Raw genomic sequence first — 20,181 nt, 5'->3', positions numbered from 1 at the left:
AGTTCGCTTTGTATCATCTCGTAACTTAAACCTAGCGTAAACTATTCATAGGGGCTGGCCTTGTTCTGTAAAGATCCAAAATGTGACTTCTATAAAATCTGGTCTTTCTTGCCAGTAAGTATCTTGGGTTGCCTACACGTGACACTATATGTTGGGTTGCCTACGTGGGACAAAATGATATACGATTTTTATAAAGCACACTGCACTGGGAGTAAAAATGATTCCCTTCCATCTGTACGATACGTTCAGAATTCCACTGCGGGAGCGATAGTGATTTTTCAGTTGCATATTCGGGGCAACACTAACTCTGAGTGATGCCCATATCAATTTTCGAGATATAAATTATTTAGGGCTCGAAATGTTGTAAATATATTTAGTCATTTTCATCACTGAAAAACCAAAAATTTTATTGTTCCCAGAGTACTTAAATATCCTTCAAACATTCCTTAACAAACTGCAAAAGTGTATTAATAACATGATCGCTTAATACGTTTTGGATTTTGTTAAGGGATGTTCAAAAAACATTTAAGCACTTTTTAATTTTTAACTTTTCGTATTGTTATTCAGGATTGAAAATACCACTTTTACGTTTTTTCGAATTCTAAATAATTTATATTCTAAAAACTATCAATAGACAAGCGAATGTGTACAGGACAGTTTTTTTGTTCAAATGGTCCACAAATCTTAAATTTGTCTTCTGGAGCAAGACAAGCAAATTTTGTAATTTATTTAAAAAAATGTTTAAACTTTTGGACTACTTTTAGACCTACAATATGCTGATTTGTTTAAAGGGGACTGTGCAAAAGAATTGACTAATTCTAAGAATATTTTCTGGACTATAAGACGTTGGGAATCCAATCACAAGTAAAAGGTACCTAGGTCCTTTCTTACCCTAATTAGTATTTTTCCGAAAGGGTACTGATTAATTTATTATTCGATCATGTCTGAAGAAAATAAAAAAAAATTTCTACATTTCTTTAAATCGTATCTAAATCGGAATAATCCTGATGGCATTTCTATAATTAAAATGAAATCATTAGGAGTAGCCTTTAATGAAGTTAGGTACAGAAAACAGAAAATAGAAACTTGAGAAGCACTTAGTGTTACATTAAAATAATATTTTTCGGAAAAGCGTATAATATTCCATATATGCCAATAAACAATCTTGAAATTATCAGCAACATGAATTAACAGCAGAAGGATCTATTCAAAAAGAACGCGAAATGTTACTAGAAAAACGGTAGAAACTTGTTAATTCTGTTAATTATAGTCCAAATTTTTACAATCGTAATAATAAGAATAAATTAACGAATAATTCAAACAACACTAGTAATTTCTATTTCAGTAGACCAATAATCTTTCTAGAAACACCTTTGCAACAAAATCTACCTTTAGTAGAATGAAGATTCGGGGTATAGGGCAGTGGTTTAGGTGAACTATTCTGTCCAGACGTTTCGTCGGCTACTGCGCCTGACATCCTCAGTAGTAGTGCTGCGATGACAACGTGAACGTAGATTATATCTCGAAGTTTCGACAGCTACTGGGCCCAGTACTAGCACTGAGGAGGTCAGCTGCAGTAGCTGACGAGACGTCTGGACAGAATAGCTCACTTAGACCACGGTCCTATAGCCCGAATCTTCATTCTACTATGGATTCCGGCCGTGAAAACCTTTGTTCTTATAAAATCTACCTTTCCTTAATTATTTCATAGATATTGTAAAAATATGGGTCATCACATTACTTAAGAATTTTCTAATTCTTTTCGTACGTAAAAAAAAACAAGACCCTTCCGTAGAAAAGAAGTAGCGATTGTTGTCGATTATTAATCAATGCTTTGGATATGCCCTTAGAGTAGCTAAATAGCATCCCCGTAAATCCTACTTCGCGGGAAGAGCGCACGTCTATTGGGAACAGACAAAAAAAAGTTAATTTTAATAAAATTTTTAAATCATTAATTCAAAATTATTATTTACTATATATCGTTAGACATAATAACGAATCATTATCAGTGATCAATTGTAAGAATGATTAGATAACATCATCATCAAGCAAGCTCGTCAGTCCTAAGACTGGTTGGACACGAACCTCCATTCCTTCCTATCCTGAAATAATCTTCATTTCCCTAAAACTAGAACATCTCACATCCTTAACTATTTGCGAACAGTAATCTAATCTAGGTCTACATCTGCTTCTCTTTACTCGTGTTTCTTCCTCCAATATGTCCCTGACTAGACCTTCATGCCTTGAAAGATGTCCTACCAACCTATCTCGCCTATTTTTTATTGACTTCCATAGAGTCCTCTGTTCTCTTATTCTTTATAATACCTCTTCATTTCTAACCTTCTCTATCCACGGTATACTTATCATTAGCCGGTAACACCACATTTTGAACGCTTGTAACCTTTTCTTTTCCGCCGCGCCCAACTTCTAGTACATTAAATTTTGGACTAGTGGTTTCGATAATTTCTGACCAAAAACTTAATAAACGCCCTTATTAATATGACTTGCGTGTCTATCACGTATCACGTATAACAACTTGAATATTTTGTACATAGAGCATGAAATTACGAAAACTAGACCTGATACAGACCGTGAAAGTATTTTTAAGATGCCTACAAAGGAGAGGTTTGAATTTTGCAGGAAGACTATTTTGATGCAAGCAATGGTTGAAAATGTATTTATATTTTCATACTACGCAAAATCATGAAGCGTTTCACATTTTTCTGATTCGAAGGGACGCGAACCTTGACGAAACTTTTGTACGAACTAGAGTGGGTGAATCGGCTTGCGACGATGATTTAGGGAGCCGGGCGATAGGTTTAACCATAATGGGGGAGGGGAGGTCCTTAAAGATAAACCAGACTAAGACAAGTCCTTGAAAGAGGGCAGCAGCTCTTTCACTACTCAGGATGGCAGAGATTACGAGGATCGGTATGGCACTGTGATGCACAATACGGCGATGTGGAAGGCAACGGGAAACCACATTATGATATTCCAAGTAAAATACACCGAAACTAAAATGATGGCATCATTTGGGGTAAAGCACTTCGGACGTAGACTAGTCCCCCATTCGGATGTCCGGGAGGGGACTACCTTGGGGGCTGTCATCAGTAAGTGCAATATGGGTAGGTGCAATATTTCACGAGTGGGAGCGTTGAATGTTAGGACAATGAGGCAAGTAGGGAAAGTGGAAAATTTAAAAGTTGAGGTTGGTAGATTAGAATTAGATATAGTAGGCATTAGTGAAGTCTATTGACCCGAACTGGAGACTTCTGGAGTGAAGACTTTAGAATAATGCAAACAGAATCCGTGGAAGGTAATTCGGGGGTAGGAATTGTAATGCGTAGGAAAGTAGGGCAGAGCGCAGAAAGTTATTTACAAAAAAATTATAGGATAGTTATGGTTAAATTAAACTCGAATCCGGTAAAAACGGTATTAGTACAGTTCTACATGCCTACATCATTTTACAGTGATGAAGACGTAGAAGCGGTTTATGCAGATAAAGAAGATGTGCTAAGTTTAGTGGAAGGGCAGGAAAACCTAATAGCTGTTGGAAACTTCAACGCAGTAATAGGTGAAGGTAAAGTCGGTGAAACTGCAGGTTGTTTTGGATTAGACAGTAGAAATGATAGGGGAGATAGACTGATAGAATTTTGTGATATGATAAACATAACTTAACCGTCGCGAATACTTTATTCAACCATCACGTTAGGAGGTGTTATACGTGGAAGATGCCAGGTGATTTAGGGATATAGCAGTTAGATTACATACTTGTTAAGCAAAGATTTAAAAATCAAGTGAAAGACTGTAGGAGTTATCCAGGAGCAGATATAGATAGCGACCATAACTAGTAGATATTAAGACCAATCTTAAATGGAAAATTCTGAAAAAGAGGGAAGGTAGGAGACATCTTGACTTAGAAAAGCTAAAATATAACGAAACGCGTGATAGGCTAGATACAAGGACAGACGAAATACTAAAGGCGGCGGGAGAAACGAATGACGGGGACATAGAGACAGAATGAAACTGCATTAAAACGTGCCTAAAGTGAGCAGCTATGTACATACATATTAGGTCTTAAACGAATCGAAAGTAGGAAATCCTAGATAACAAATGAGATTTTAGGATTAATAGAAACAAGGCGGAAATACAAAAACAGGACAGATGTAGAAGGACAAAGAAGAAAAAGGCAGCTAAGAAACAGTGAATTGATATGAGGTGTAAAGAAGTAGAAGAAAAGTTTGAAGTAGGTAAAACCAATGAGGCTTATAATACAATTAAAAGGAATTTTAAAAATGTAACGTACAGTAGTAATAATATAAGAAACGAGGCAGGGGTCATCTATAAAAATTAGGAAAAGGCAGATAGGTGGAATGAATATTTAGAGAACCTATATCAGGATATGAGTTTGAAAATATATTAAAGAAGGAAGATAGTGTGGAGACAGATGAGCTTGGTTATCGAATAATAAGAGAAGAGTTCGATGTAGCATTAAAAAATTTAAATAATAATACGGAGCTAGGTGTAAATGGGATCCAGGGGGAAATTCTAAAACAAGCAAGACATGAGGTTAGAGATCGTACATTTAAGCTAGTTAGTCACATTTACGAGACGGGAAAATTTCCAGAGGATTATAAACGAAATGTGGTAGTACCTACACTTAAAAAGAGAGGCGCGGATATGTGCGAGACATTAACAACAATTACATTAATTTTCGATGTGCCAAAAATCTTAACTAGAATTATACAGAGAAGGATGGAAAAAAGGCCCGAAGAACTATTAGGGGAAAATCAATTTGAGTTTAGAAGAAATAGAGGAACGCGGAAGGCTATTCTAGCTTTACAGGTAACAATAGAGAAAACGACAGAAAAAGGAAAGAGTGCGTACATAGGATTTGTAGATTTAGAAAAAGCTATTGACAACGTTAAATGGCACAAGATGTTAAATATACTTAAAAATGTAGGAATGAGTTACAAATACAGAAGAGTGATACTTAGTTTGATAAAGAGCAAGAGCTGGGCTGCAACGTAGAGAAGTAAATATTAGGAAGGGAGTCAGACAGGGATGCACACTGTCACCTCTACTTTTTAATCTATACATCGAAGACGCGATCAACATAATTAAAACAGTACAACTGTAGGGATAGATATACAGGGGAAAAAGATTAGTATTCTTAGATTTGCAGATGATATAGCAGTATCAGCATCTAGAAAGGAGGAGTTAGACATAGTTTTAAATAAAATGGAAACGATATTGACAAATCAGTATTGTATGAAAATAAATAAAAGTAAAACAAAAATACTGATATGCAAGGGAACGAAAAGTAGGGAAAGAGCGAATATAAAGGTAGGAGACGAAAAATTAGAAGAAGTGGCTGATTTTAGGTATCTAGAAAGTTAGATAAGTGAGGATGGAAGAAGTAGTAGGGATATCAAGCAGAGGATAGCGCAGGGTCGTGTCGCCTTCAATAAAAAGAAGTCACTTCTTTGCTGGCTCTTAACTATGAATGTTTCTTTTAGAAGTTTATGCATTTTACACCTCGTTTTCGGAAATTTCTGAAATAGCTTTTTCATAATATAGTAAAGAACTTTCTTCTGAGAAGCAAACGATTAGAATCAAAAGAGCGAGCTGATCGTCTTTTTTTCACGGGACGTATAAATGAAAACCAGTATTCGTTTCTACTGGGTACTGGAGAAATTAGATCAATTACAAAATACAGAATGTTGACCAAGCCTAGTAAGTCACTACAGAGCTCATAGTTGTCCATGGTGAAAATTGTGTCAACAACAACAACAACAAATTAAAATTTCAACACTGTTTAGTGGTTATGGAAATGCAAGACAACGTATTTCGAGCTTGGACGTTTTCTGGAAATATGACTTTTGTTTGAGTTTCCAGTTTCCAATTTTGCTATTGAAAAGAGAAATATTCGATCTCCATGTGCAAAACACTGCTATTCCGCAGGTTAAAAGTCCAGCGAAAAGCGCAACCCAACTGAGCAACGACAATTAAGGATTTACTCAAGCAATACCAAGATGTATTCGAATTGGATAATGTCAAGCTGAGCAGAGATCTAGGAGACTACCACTCGCTAAGAAGGAAGAGGACGAGAAAGTCATAAGGCATATGCGAAAAAACCGGGTAACAGAACCACTGACCAGCCCTCGGACGTTACCGGTAGCTTTGGTCAAGAGGAAGGATGAATTGCCGCCATACGAACAATGGGACGAAGAAAATTACCCCTTGCCCAATCGACAATACTTTGGACACATTTTCAAGGTCGACGATGTTTTCAATGTTACACCTCTAAAGTGACCACTGGAAAGTGAATTTGGATCCTAAAGTAATAGAATAATAGATACCGTTCATTTGGCTGGCATAATTGGGCTCTGGAAAACGTTGATGACATCACATCATTTTAATCGCAAATGTCTTAAGCGACAACATGAAGGTTTTAGAAGACGTATTCTGAAAGCTTCGAGATGTCAATCTGAAACTAACTATTAAGAAATGTCAGCTGATTCAAGAATCAGTCACTACCCATGTAGTTGTAGTTGTAGTTTACAGACCGGCGTTTCAGTTGACCCTCAAAAGACTAGTACAGTGCAAGAGAGGTCAATAGCTACCGACACATCAAGTCCGAAGCTCCCTTGGACTTTGTACAACATACCGAAGAAAATAGACCGTTCTGTTGGGAACTCCATTACCAGACTGCATTCGAGAAGTTAAATAAAGTTATTCTCTAGCAACTTAGAAATGCTAGCAATGCTGGGATAGGTGCGGTGCTCTCTCAAATACAAAATGGAGAAGAAAAAATCATCAGCTATTTCAGTAGAACTCTATCCAAGCTTATACAAAAATAATTTGTAACTAGGCAAGAACTGTTAGTCATAGTGAAGAGCGTGGAACATTTCTGCAGGTACCTATTTGTGGGAGGAATTTTTTACTTCATACATCTAAAATGATTACTAACATTGAAATCCTGAGGATAAAGTAGCATGTTGGATAGAAAAGCTCTAAGAATAAGATTTTGATATAACCACATAAGCACTGTATGCGCACCTAGTGGCATGAAGAACTTAAAAGGATACCTGATAATGATTCAATAGTGGTGAAATGAAATAAGATAACCGGCTTGGCAAGAAGTGGTTGCTAAATCTGCCATTATCAGCCCAATGAGAATTTATTGTTAAGGGAGATAGTCTCTTAAAGCGAATGATAGAAAACCAGGATGGCAGTGAGAGCAGGCATTAACTAATCATACAGCAAATCCTGATAAAAAAGTCTTGCAGTGACTTCATGACGGTTTTTCAAGAATCCAATGATGAAAATAAGTACATTGTAATGGCAAAGGAGTACTTAACGAAATGGATGGACGCATACTCCCTTCCCAATCAGACAGCCACCATAATAGCGGAAGAGTTCGTCAAACACCTAATCAGCCGATTCGATTCCAGGACATTTGGAAGATATTGAGCATTCATATAACACGAAAATAGTAGAGCGAATAAATAGAACCATTAACAAAAGGTAGCTGTCCAAGATGGTTGCCAAACATCAAAGAGACTGGGATCTTTATATGCCAGTGTTTTTTATGACATACCAACTGATCCTCGATCCACGAAACAATTGGACAGACGCCAGTAAAAGTATTATTTGATTAGAAACTTCGACAATCATGCAATTTTGGTTGTAAACTTGGTGAGGATCCTACTAGAAAAGTTAAGTTAGTGAACTCTGAAAGTGACTTGATGACATCCACGAAGAAATACGTCCCTTATGCAAATTGTTAGGGGTCGTATGAAGGATATTTGTGATATGAGGGACACTGACAGAGTATTCCCAATAGCAGATCTGATATGGCTAAACTATCCACGACACCAAATGGGTCTATCAGCAAAGTTACAACAGCATTGGGAAAGTCCACACAAAATTGTCAAGTGAATGTATGATGCTATCTATCCGCATAGAAAACGAATGACGTTTACTTTAATTGAATCACGAAAATGCTCGGATCTCTAGTATGAAGAATTAATGGCTACACCCAGCTTATATTCCAATGCTAGATTTGAAGTCACATCTGAAAGGCCTCTAAACTAATTTGCTGTCTTGAAGGAATATTCCTTGGCTCATTATGCTTTCGCAGACTTAATACGGGCCAAGAAATAACTGTGATCTTCAAAAAAAGTTTGGCCGACTACTAGATTCGCAAGACCAGTTCAGAAATGGAAGGAATCAAATCAAATCTACCGGATGGGAACCGACTTGTCTACTACCTTGTCACCAATGAAGAATCGTCTGAGAAATCCACCTACGCTTGTTATAGGATTCTTTCTTAAAATTAAGGGACCAGGTGCTGATTACTAATACCATGCCATGCCAAGAAGGTTATGTGGTTTGGATAGACTAAACTGGCGAGTGGTATGAAGCATATTAGAAGTTCTGTTCCGGTACACTCTGCTTGATATTTTGTTATGCATCGGCAATCCACGACGAGAGCTCACTCAATTGAAAACCGTAGTGAATAAAGATCAGTTTTACCAAAATCGAAGGAATTTATAAAAAATACAGAAAATGGAGGAACAATGATTTCGGAAATGAAAACAGATATAAAAGTAAGACAAGAAGAATTAAAAGAAATGAAACAAATAATAGAAGAAAAATTAGAAGAAATGAAAAAGGAAAAGGAAGAAATAAAAAAGAATTAAAAGCAGTGTACTATCACACAAATGAGACAAAAAGAATTGAAAACAATTCAGGAAGGAATGAAACAGAAAATTGACGAAGCACGATAAGAAATGAAAAGAAAAAGGAAATGAAAAAGGGAGAATAACTTAGAAGAAAAAGACATGTATATAAAAAATGTAAAACCAGATTGAAAAAAGTTCAAGATTCCGATACAAGGCCAGCATAAATTACACCTCCCACTTTTGATGGGAAGATCTAGTGGTCCGTTTACCAGAAGCAGTTTGGAATAGCGGCAAAGGCATATACATGGTCCAATTTAGAAGAAGCAATCACATTAATAATTTTTTTATGAGTCTCAACAATATGACTTCTACTATCTTGTCAAGCGTATAGAACGTCTGGAAATGAGTTACCACGATAAACATCTACAACGAGTACATCACATGCAATTAAAAAGTTGTAACCAACAAAATAAAGAAACTCATTAGCAATTTGAGTCCGATGTGGAACTCCTTGTAAGATTAGCCTAGCTTTCTGTCCCCTCAATTCATCGACCAACTAATACAGACATTTACCAATGGAGTCAAACACGGCGGTCTGTTATAATCCAATCACCGTTCAGCCTGAGGGATCTTAGAAAGATAATGAATTAATCGGAGACCGAAGGGTGGACGTTCATAATGACCCAATTTGAAATGAAAAGAATCCGGAATCCCAAAATCATCCTGAACAAATACGAACCAGTTAAACTGGACAACAAAAATTAATAACTTTTATATAGCATAGTCGCCTAGTGGAACTGTCTTGTCCTACAACACAATATTTTAAAAAGAATGTGAGAATAAAGATGGATCTAGAAACATGCTTCAAGTGGTATTGCTGAAGAGAAGTGACAGAAATCATAGAAACAATTCATGGCGAAATACATTTCGGTGTTACGAAGACTTTAGAAAAGGTACGCGAGCAATTTTTTTTGGTTATACGAGGGTGGATTGATAAGTTTCCGGCCTGACCAAGAAAAACAAGGTTTTTAAAAATTTTTTTTTTTTATTTCTCAACATAATCTCCCCCAAGGCTGATACATTTCTCATAGCGGTGTTCCAGTCTATTAATGCCATCTCTATAGACTGATTCGTCAAGCTCCTCAAAATAACCATTTACAGCTTCGATTACTTCTTCATTGTCCGCAAATCTCTTACCGCCAAGCCATTTTTTGAGATTAGGGAACAGAAAATAGTCACTCGGGGCTAGGTCTGGAGAGTAAGGAGGGTGCGGCATCAATTCAAACTTTAGATCGTTGATTTTAGCCGTCGCAACGATTGACGTGTGCGCTGGTGCGTTATCGTGATGAAACAAGATTTTTTTCTTCGCCAGATGAGGTCGTTTAATTTTCACCTCGTGGCTCAAACGTTGCAATAAGTCTGCGTAGTATTGACCAGTGATAGTATTACCCTTTGCAAGGTAATCAATGTATATAATACCTCTTGCATCCCAAAAAACAGTAGCCATAACCTTGTTCGCCGAAAAAATTGTTTTTGCCTTCTTTGGAGTTGGTTCCCCTGGTCCAATCCACTGTTTAGACTGTTCTTTGGTTTCAGGAGTGTAGTGGTGGACCCACGTTTCGTCAACGGTTACGAATCGACGCAAAAATTCGCTTGGATTACGCTTATACAATGACAAATTTGCGGTAGAAATGTTTTTTCGAATCAATTTTTGGTCGACTGTTAGCAAACGCGGCACCCATCTTGCACAGAGCTTTTCCATATGCAAATGTTGGTGCAAAATATGTTGCACACGTTCATATGACATCTTACAGGTCTCAGCTATCTCACGCACTTTCAATCTGCGGTCTCCCAGCACTATTTGATGAATTTTTTCGATCATATCTGGAGTTGTGACCTCAACGGGGCGTCCTGAGCGAGGCCCATCAGAGGTGCTCACACGACCCTTTTTAAACTCGGAAACCCACTGCTTAACGGTTGAATATGACGGGGAGGATGTCCCCAGTGTTGAGTCCATCTCTTTTTTAATTTCCTTCGGCGTTAACCCCTTCAAATAAAAGTATTTGATGACAGCACGATTTTCCTGCTTTTCCATTTTTACGAAAACCACAGAGGCGTCTTGTTCAGCGTGCTGTCAAACCTACACTAGCAAGGAGATCGGGCTGAAACTATAGCTACAAGCTATCCAAGGATGGTACTATAGAATGTCACCTCAAGGTAGGCCTAGTGGCGTCATCTCTTGGTTAGGCCGGAAACTTATCAATCCACCCTCGTAAATTAGAAGCGACGTGCAAGAAATGCCTGACATACGCCTCTACTGAGGGACCGAAAATGCAGATTTAATTAGGAAGCAAACAGCTGGAAGAGGAATGACTTTAGACGAAAGTCGTAGGCGAATGCAGCAGTACAACGTGGAAGTGCCATTTAAAAGAATCGAAGTCGTCGTAGCAGGACCATTCTCAATGACAAAATATCATAACCGATACATCTTGATCGTCATGGGTTAGTTTAGCAAGTGGTCCTATTTTTACATAATGAGTAATTCATCTACAGAAAAATATTTTTTATTATGTAACATAACCTGAAATAACCATTTATGTACCTATTATATCTTCACCGTTAAGTAATGAACTTAAAAATTATTATTTATTGCCACTCCTATTTTAAAAATATTACGGACGCTTATTGAATACCTAAATGTTATTTTTAATTATCTCAATCGTTGCTCAATGTTTGTACATTTTACGAAAAAATAGTGCACGTTTAGTTTCTAGTGATTTTACATTTGCAACATCTACGTCTATAAGAAAATTTTCATGAAAATGGGCTTAAAATTAGGAAAGTTAGTTACTAGGCTGAAACTCCACTGCCAGCAACACCACCCAAATGATGATGGCATTTAAATGAGTTGCCGGTTAAGACAATGGCGTTACAAAAGGAGGTCATCATCTAGCAAAAACAATAAAAATTGTAGGTAGACACGATATCATTCGCTACTCTCATGTAGCATTTCCTAACCATAACTTACGTACTTACGATACTACAGAAGCCTTTATGTGGTCTTGTAATAAGAAATACAACACAAAAAAGGTATTGAGCCAGTCGATAACAAAATTCGTGTCAGCCGCATGTCAAGCGAACCTTGTAACCAATGAACAATTACTGCAGTTGTATCAAAATATTAAGCTTATCATGATCGAAATGCACCGCGCCATTAGTTCATTAATTTGGAAGCATATCCTTATTGTCTCTAATCTTAAGAAAAACAATAAACATTGATTTTACTGTGAATAGAAAAGGATGTTTTAAAATAAGTTGTTGCAATATGATATTTTTAAGGAACATATAACATATAACGTATAGTTATACCTAATCCTTATTAATATAGATTAATTATAAGTTTAATTATTTTTATCACATATGCTATATATTGCGCCACACACCAGTTTCTTTTTTTGTGTGTAGTTGGTATATGATACATAGTTGTTAGTGATGATAGACAATTACTATTGATGAATTGGTGTTTGTGATTTATATTACGAAACTAATATATTTATATTTATTTACAAGATGTTGATTCTGATTTTTTAATTGGCATAGGACTGATTAAGTAGATGTATGTTATGATATGTTTTTGTTAATAGAAAATGAATTGAATAGAAGATTTATGTGAGAACTGTCTCGATAAGTTCGAAAGAGGATTTTGGTGGTTAAGATAAAGATGAAGCGTGAAAAAAGGAGTTTAAAGAAAGATAGGGGATAGGTTCCAATTGAAATGGTATGTGGATGCATGCGATGGTAAACAAATGGATTTAGGGTGAATTAGAAAACACGAAATACGTTTAAAGCTGCGAAATATGAAATTAGAGAGAGAGAGATGTGCTAGTTGAAAACATGACTATAAATTATGAATTTAGAATATGTGCACTACAACTAAGGTAAAAATATTTTTTTTTATATACAAGCATCACGATATAAATAATATATATTGTAGAGAGCATGAGTGTGTTTGTGTCCGATCGGGCACACGTGTGCGTGAACGAACGAACTACTAGCCGCGGGCGCCTTTCTTCATATGCGGCCGTATTTGTATAAGTGTGTGGCGTACCTGCGTTCTGGGAAAGCAGTTAAACAGTTCAAAGAAAAAATAAACTATCCGGTTGTTTCTAGAGGGTTCCAGAAAGTAAACAAAAGAGTATTTAAAGGAAAAGACGATCGCCGAGAAAAGAAGAAATAAATTGACCTTTGCAGAAATGAATCCAGAAATAAATTGACAGTGATAGCAGTGAAATAAATAGCGCAGTGAATAGTGATATATCAACAGTAGTGTAAATAAATAGAATTATTCATAACCTATGTTTAGTAATAATTTAATAGTGTTTTTAAGTTCTTTAATAATTAGTGTAAATAAATAGTTTTTGTCGTTATCAGTACTAGAAGTAAATTTTATTAAACCTACGAATATTACAATATTTTTTGTTAGGTACTTACCAAAATGTGGCTACTGAAAACGGGTTGGCATCTTTTCGTGGATGTCTGCTTTTTTCGCTTCCTTTTTTGTTACCCATGTCTTAATCATTAATGTCCATTTCTTATGACATTTTACGGGTCAATGAAACTAAAAAAATAAATGTATTGTACTTAGCATTTAAACAAAGTATGTATACATATAAACCAAAGGATTTATGCAATATTGAGGTCATTTCTGGAACCTATGAAGAAATCCGTTTTACTAAAAACCTACCTACACATGCCTATTAAGTTCTTATTAGCCAAAAAGAAAGCATTTAAACTATAGAAAGCTACGCTCATCTTTACGATTAATATCTTTTTTAGCATTTTGTTATCATACATAAAAATGTATTGGGTTATCAAAGCAACGACCTTCCTGTTTAAGTAAAAAGTACAATCATGTTACGATAAAATTTGACATGAATTGTATTTGCCCTTACTGATTTTCAGTTCAATGTATTTATGTACGTTGTACTTTTAACAAATTAACAAATACTCAAACCATTTTCATTATCTAAAAACTTAATAGAAATCCACAACGTTCAACGTTCCCAAAAATAATACACATGCTTTCCTACCCGGTAGTTTTGATATTTTTTGTTAAACACTCCTTTTCAAAAACATTTTTAATGTTAATCAAAGTTTTATACGATAATGGTGTAAATAAAAAACACGTACATCTTGATATCAATTATCATATAACTCTAAATAGGTAATGTAATAGTTCTTGTATACGTAAAAATGCCGTGGTTATTGTTGCACTTATTTTATCGTTGATATATTAAAATCACAACATACTGCTTAGGTACTGCGTGTGTGCATTCCTTTTCACAGGAATGTAAGTGCACACGCACGTACTAACATTAATTAAATAAATTTAAATATAACCCGAGTAATAATTATTCTTTTCAATTTTACTCTACCGAATTACGACCAAACTATCTCCATAAATTTCTCTAAAATATTACCGGAAAAGGTCCGTTTACAGGACTAAACCACCGACCGAATGTGTGCGAATGGAGTACTGAAGAAACAGTACCGCATTCAGTACGAAACGAACACGGATACAGCACCGATTGCTTTCTAGAAAGCTACTGAAGTACCACCGAAAGAGCGACGCATTCATACTAAAAAAGCGCCGAAACAGCACTAAAGGGATACTAAAATTTGAATGTATATAGATATATATTCATACTGTAATTAATAAACTCTAATCAATATTACACTGATTTTTGATTTTGATTTGGTGCTGTTTTAGATGATTTTGTATGTGATGCTGTTTTGGTACTCTTAGAGTGTTTTTTGGCGAGGCGCTGTTTAAGGGCTCTTTTGGATCTTNTAAACAAATACAAATTAATAATGTTGTTATAACTGTTATTACTTTTCCCATTATTATGATTATTATTATTAAAGTGGTTATTATTACGTACTATTTTCATAATGTTGTGGTAATATTGATAGTGATTTGGATGAGGTTTAGCGGAACATTGTAGGGTGATAGATATTGTGGAAAAATGTGTTAACATTAATTAATAAAAATTTAAATATCTGATGGATAACTTGGTATTACTTAATCAATATTTTCATTTTTATATACGGTACGTTTTGTTGCTGTTTTAAATGAATTTGTATGTGATGTTGTTTTGTTGCTATTATACTATGTTTTTTGGCGAGGCGCTGTTTGAGGGCTCTTTCGGATCTTTTTTGATGTGGTGCTAGTTTGGAGTTGTTTTAGGGTTTCAAAGGGTAGTATTTTGGCTGTAATTTCAGAATTTAAATTTTCGTCTAATTTGTGGGAACTATTTCGGTGGTAATTTAGGTCTTTTCAGAGGCGATTCGGTGGTGTTATAATTCTTTTTATTTTAACTTGGGAACTTACAATAATATTAACTCATTTATTTTTAAACCTACAATCTTCAAGTTTCATTAAGTATTACATAACAATATTTTTTCATTAAAGTTGTTATCATACATAAAAATGTATTGGGTTATCAAAGCAACGACCTTCCTGTTTAAGTAAAAAGTACAATCATGTTACGATAAAATTTGACATGAATTGTATNTTATATATATTATATAATTGGGAAACCTCTATCCTTCCATGAAGTATAAAAATTACAGTTCTGTTCTGCGTCCATACAAAAAAAGCGCGGAACTTGTGGTTGTGCTACAATAGAGCTGCCAACTTTCTTATTTAGATTTTTAAGACAAAGAGGATAAAAATGCAGGAAATTAGAGAGAAATTCTGGACGAAATGGAAACGTGATACCTTTTGTGCATATATGGTGACTCATGGTGACCACCCATTAGAATATATCGGAAATCAATTTGATTTGAATTAGATTAACAATTTGGATAATGGACCATTTGCATTGAGAATTGAGAGCGACTATAAAGATAGAAGACGGAAGAAGTCGGGATGGAAGGAGTAGGAGGGATATAAAGCAGAGAATAGTGCAGGGTCGAGTCGCCTTCAATAAAAAGAAGTCACTTCTATGCTAGCGAACGATTAATTTAGACATTCGAAAAAGATTGTTAAAGGTGGATGTTTGGAGCGCGGCGCTGTACGGATGCGAAACATGGACAGTCGGCGCGGCGGAAAATAAAATGTTAGAAGCGTTCGAAATGTGGTGTTACAGGCGAATGATGAGGATACCGTGGACAGAGAAGGTCAGAAATGAAGAGTTATTAGAAAGAATAGGAGAACAGAGGACTCTATGGAAGTCAATAAGAAATAGGTGAGATAGGACACCTTCTCAGGCATGAAGGTCTAGTCAGAGACATATTAGAGGCAGAAACAAGAGTTAAAAGGAGTAGAGGTAGACCTAGATTAGATTACTGTTCGCAAATAGTTAAGGATGTGGGATGTCCTAGTTTTAGGAAAATGCGAAGATTAGCTCAGGATAGGTAGGAGTGGAGGTGCGTGTCCAACCAGTCTTAGGACTGACGACCTTATGATCATGAAGGCTATGAAAATACATACAGGATGTTCCATTTGAAAAAATGATTTACGATGGTTTAAAGCTAACCAAATCCGCCATTAAATATCTAACGTCCTGTATGTAATTAAGCCATTTTGAAAGTATGGACGGGAAGCTAGTTTTGATGTTGTAACGATTTTATTTGCTATCACAATGAACACAATATAATTTGATAACTAGAGGAGATGTGTATAGAGAACCATAGTTTAAGTCTATAGCTCTGCCTCTCCTGAGATATTGTTGCTTCAGTTTTCTTACTGTAAAGTAGGCATGCTTTTTTGCTATCTATAATTTAAAAGTAGGAAAACCTTAGGAAAGTCTATTTAAAATCAAAAGTAAAATTCAAAACCGTAATATAGAGGGTGTTTCATCTAAAATAACGAAATGGAAGTGCTACTTTCGTGCCGTTATTTCAATTGAGGAGAGCATACGCAGTACCGGAATTGTCCAAATTTTCAAAATTCAAATCGAATTAATATTCTAATGGTTGTCACCATGGGACACCTTGTACCAATTGAATACTGCACGGTTAGCTACAACCTACAATCATTAGATCTGTTGATAAATTATACTAAACAGTAGTTATTAAGTTAACTATAATTGCTTATGTTTACTTAGTGTTGAAATTTAGGACATTTGGCATCCTGCAGGGAGTCTTAACAGAACACAGGGTGACAAACCTTAAATGGAAAACGCCCCCCAAAATTCAAGACGGTTAGCAACCTTATAGATGCTGCATAACTACTTTGCATCCGCATTTACAAAAGATTAATATTCATTAATAAACGTGTTTTAATTAATTTTAATAGAAAAATAGCATGCTGCAGCTTATCATTCAATCATCAAAAAGTTTTCAAGTCGATCAGACTCCTCCATTTCTTCCTATCTTGAGCCATTCTCCACAGTTCTCGAAAACTTGAGAAATCTATATCTTTAACTATTTATGAATAATAATCCAGCCTATATCTACCTCTGCCTTGCTTGTTTCCGTTTCTCCTGTAACAACTGTTTCTGCCTTTAATATTCCTCTAGCTTCATGTTTGAGAACATATCAAGCATATTTCTTATGGACTTTTACAACGAACTACGTTCTCCTACTCTTTATAATACTTCCTCATTTTTAACCTTTTCTAACCACGGTACTTTTAAGATTTTCCTAAAACACCATATCTGAAACGCTTCTAACTTTTCTTTTTACAGAGTCATTCTCCAAACATAGGTATACTTCATTTACTTTCTCTAGCGATGTGCCCCTTCCAATGTCTTGGATGCGCGCTGGCAAAATCTTAGGTAAGGAGAAAATGCTCATTATACTCTCGACTCTTGTTCATTAAACATACTTTTTCATATAGTACCTGCCAAAAGTTTTGTTCAATCATGAATAGTAGTGCGAGTTGAAAACAAGCGTCAAAGCCTTTAATATGTCTTCAAATATAAATAAACATCTTGTTGATATTTTCAGTAGTAAATGGTAATAATAACAGCACATTTGAGCAATGCAATTGTAGTGGATAAAATGGTCAATTTTTCCGTGCAGTACTGTACGGATTATACGCTTTTTACCGGTTAAGAGTTTGGCCGAGAGTTGTCTCCTTCCTTTTCTGGCCTAGTGCTGTTCTTTTCTATATTGCGCCGGTTAAACTGAGGGTCACATCGCTACAGAAATTAAACGAAATATACACCTGTAATGATCAATTTTATAGTTTTTAAATTATCCCATCTCGAACACAAAAGTACATTATTTCCTCCCCAAATTTACAGGATGCATCAATATTTCAATAGTACAACGNATAGCTACAAGCTATCCAAGGATGGTACTATAGAATGTCACCTCAAGGTAGGCCTAGTGGCGTCATCTCTTGGTTAGGCCGGAAACTTATCAATCCACCCTCGTAAATTAGAAGCGACGTGCAAGAAATGCCTGACATACGCCTCTACTGAGGGACCGAAAATGCAGATTTAATTAGGAAGCAAACAGCTGGAAGAGGAATGACTTTAGACGAAAGTCGTAGGCGAATGCAGCAGTACAACGTGGAAGTGCCATTTAAAAGAATCGAAGTCGTCGTAGCAGGACCATTCTCAATGACAAAATATCATAACCGATACATCTTGATCGTCATGGGTTAGTTTAGCAAGTGGTCCTATTTTTACATAATGAGTAATTCATCTACAGAAAAATATTTTTTATTATGTAACATAACCTGAAATAACCATTTATGTACCTATTATATCTTCACCGTTAAGTAATGAACTTAAAAATTATTATTTATTGCCACTCCTATTTTAAAAATATTACGGACGCTTATTGAATACCTAAATGTTATTTTTAATTATCTCAATCGTTGCTCAATGTTTGTACATTTTACGAAAAAATAGTGCACGTTTAGTTTCTAGTGATTTTACATTTGCAACATCTACGTCTATAAGAAAATTTTCATGAAAATGGGCTTAAAATTAGGAAAGTTAGTTACTAGGCTGAAACTCCACTGCCAGCAACACCACCCAAATGATGATGGCATTTAAATGAGTTGCCGGTTAAGACAATGGCGTTACAAAAGGAGGTCATCATCTAGCAAAAACAATAAAAATTGTAGGTAGACACGATATCATTCGCTACTCTCATGTAGCATTTCCTAACCATAACTTACGTACTTACGATACTACAGAAGCCTTTATGTGGTCTTGTAATAAGAAATACAACACAAAAAAGGTATTGAGCCAGTCGATAACAAAATTCGTGTCAGCCGCATGTCAAGCGAACCTTGTAACCAATGAACAATTACTGCAGTTGTATCAAAATATTAAGCTTATCATGATCGAAATGCACCGCGCCATTAGTTCATTAATTTGGAAGCATATCCTTATTGTCTCTAATCTTAAGAAAAACAATAAACATTGATTTTACTGTGAATAGAAAAGGATGTTTTAAAATAAGTTGTTGCAATATGATATTTTTAAGGAACATATAACATATAACGTATAGTTATACCTAATCCTTATTAATATAGATTAATTATAAGTTTAATTATTTTTATCACATATGCTATATATTGCGCCACACACCAGTTTCTTTTTTTGTGTGTAGTTGGTATATGATACATAGTTGTTAGTGATGATAGACAATTACTATTGATGAATTGGTGTTTGTGATTTATATTACGAAACTAATATATTTATATTTATTTACAAGATGTTGATTCTGATTTTTTAATTGGCATAGGACTGATTAAGTAGATGTATGTTATGATATGTTTTTGTTAATAGAAAATGAATTGAATAGAAGATTTATGTGAGAACTGTCTCGATAAGTTCGAAAGAGGATTTTGGTGGTTAAGATAAAGATGAAGCGTGAAAAAAGGAGTTTAAAGAAAGATAGGGGATAGGTTCCAATTGAAATGGTATGTGGATGCATGCGATGGTAAACAAATGGATTTAGGGTGAATTAGAAAACACGAAATACGTTTAAAGCTGCGAAATATGAAATTAGAGAGAGAGAGATGTGCTAGTTGAAAACATGACTATAAATTATGAATTTAGAATATGTGCACTACAACTAAGGTAAAAATATTTTTTTTTATATACAAGCATCACGATATAAATAATATATATTGTAGAGAGCATGAGTGTGTTTGTGTCCGATCGGGCACACGTGTGCGTGAACGAACGAACTACTAGCCGCGGGCGCCTTTCTTCATATGCGGCCGTATTTGTATAAGTGTGTGGCGTACCTGCGTTCTGGGAAAGCAGTTAAACAGTTCAAAGAAAAAATAAACTATCCGGTTGTTTCTAGAGGGTTCCAGAAAGTAAACAAAAGAGTATTTAAAGGAAAAGACGATCGCCGAGAAAAGAAGAAATAAATTGACCTTTGCAGAAATGAATCCAGAAATAAATTGACAGTGATAGCAGTGAAATAAATAGCGCAGTGAATAGTGATATATCAACAGTAGTGTAAATAAATAGAATTATTCATAACCTATGTTTAGTAATAATTTAATAGT

General features: G+C 35.3%; 1 protein-coding gene across 2 annotated transcripts in view; it reads right to left on the bottom strand.

Annotated features, from left to right (window-relative positions):
• The window catches only part of LOC112904141 (multidrug resistance-associated protein 4-like), a 42,156-nt gene that overhangs the window by 7,723 nt on the left and 14,252 nt on the right, over positions 1-20,181 (bottom strand). Inside the window, exons 1-2 of one of the 2 annotated variants that reach the window (XM_025973471.1) lie at positions 13,435-13,455; positions 13,182-13,308 (exon numbers count right to left, since the gene is read on the bottom strand). In XM_025973471.1, coding sequence (XP_025829256.1) covers positions 13,182-13,258 — 77 coding nt within the window. In that variant the 5' untranslated portion in view covers positions 13,259-13,308; positions 13,435-13,455. Of the gene's footprint in view, positions 1-13,181; positions 13,309-13,434; positions 13,456-20,181 lie in introns of those variants that run through there. The other variant, XM_025973470.1, reaches the window with a different exon arrangement.

Source organism: Agrilus planipennis, unplaced genomic scaffold, assembly GCF_000699045.2.
Source record: "Agrilus planipennis isolate EAB-ADULT unplaced genomic scaffold, Apla_2.0 scaffold85, whole genome shotgun sequence".
Lineage (NCBI taxonomy): Eukaryota > Metazoa > Arthropoda > Insecta > Coleoptera > Buprestidae > Agrilus > Agrilus planipennis.
Note: the sequence above shows the minus strand (reverse complement) of the source record. Positions and strands in the feature narration are given on the sequence as shown.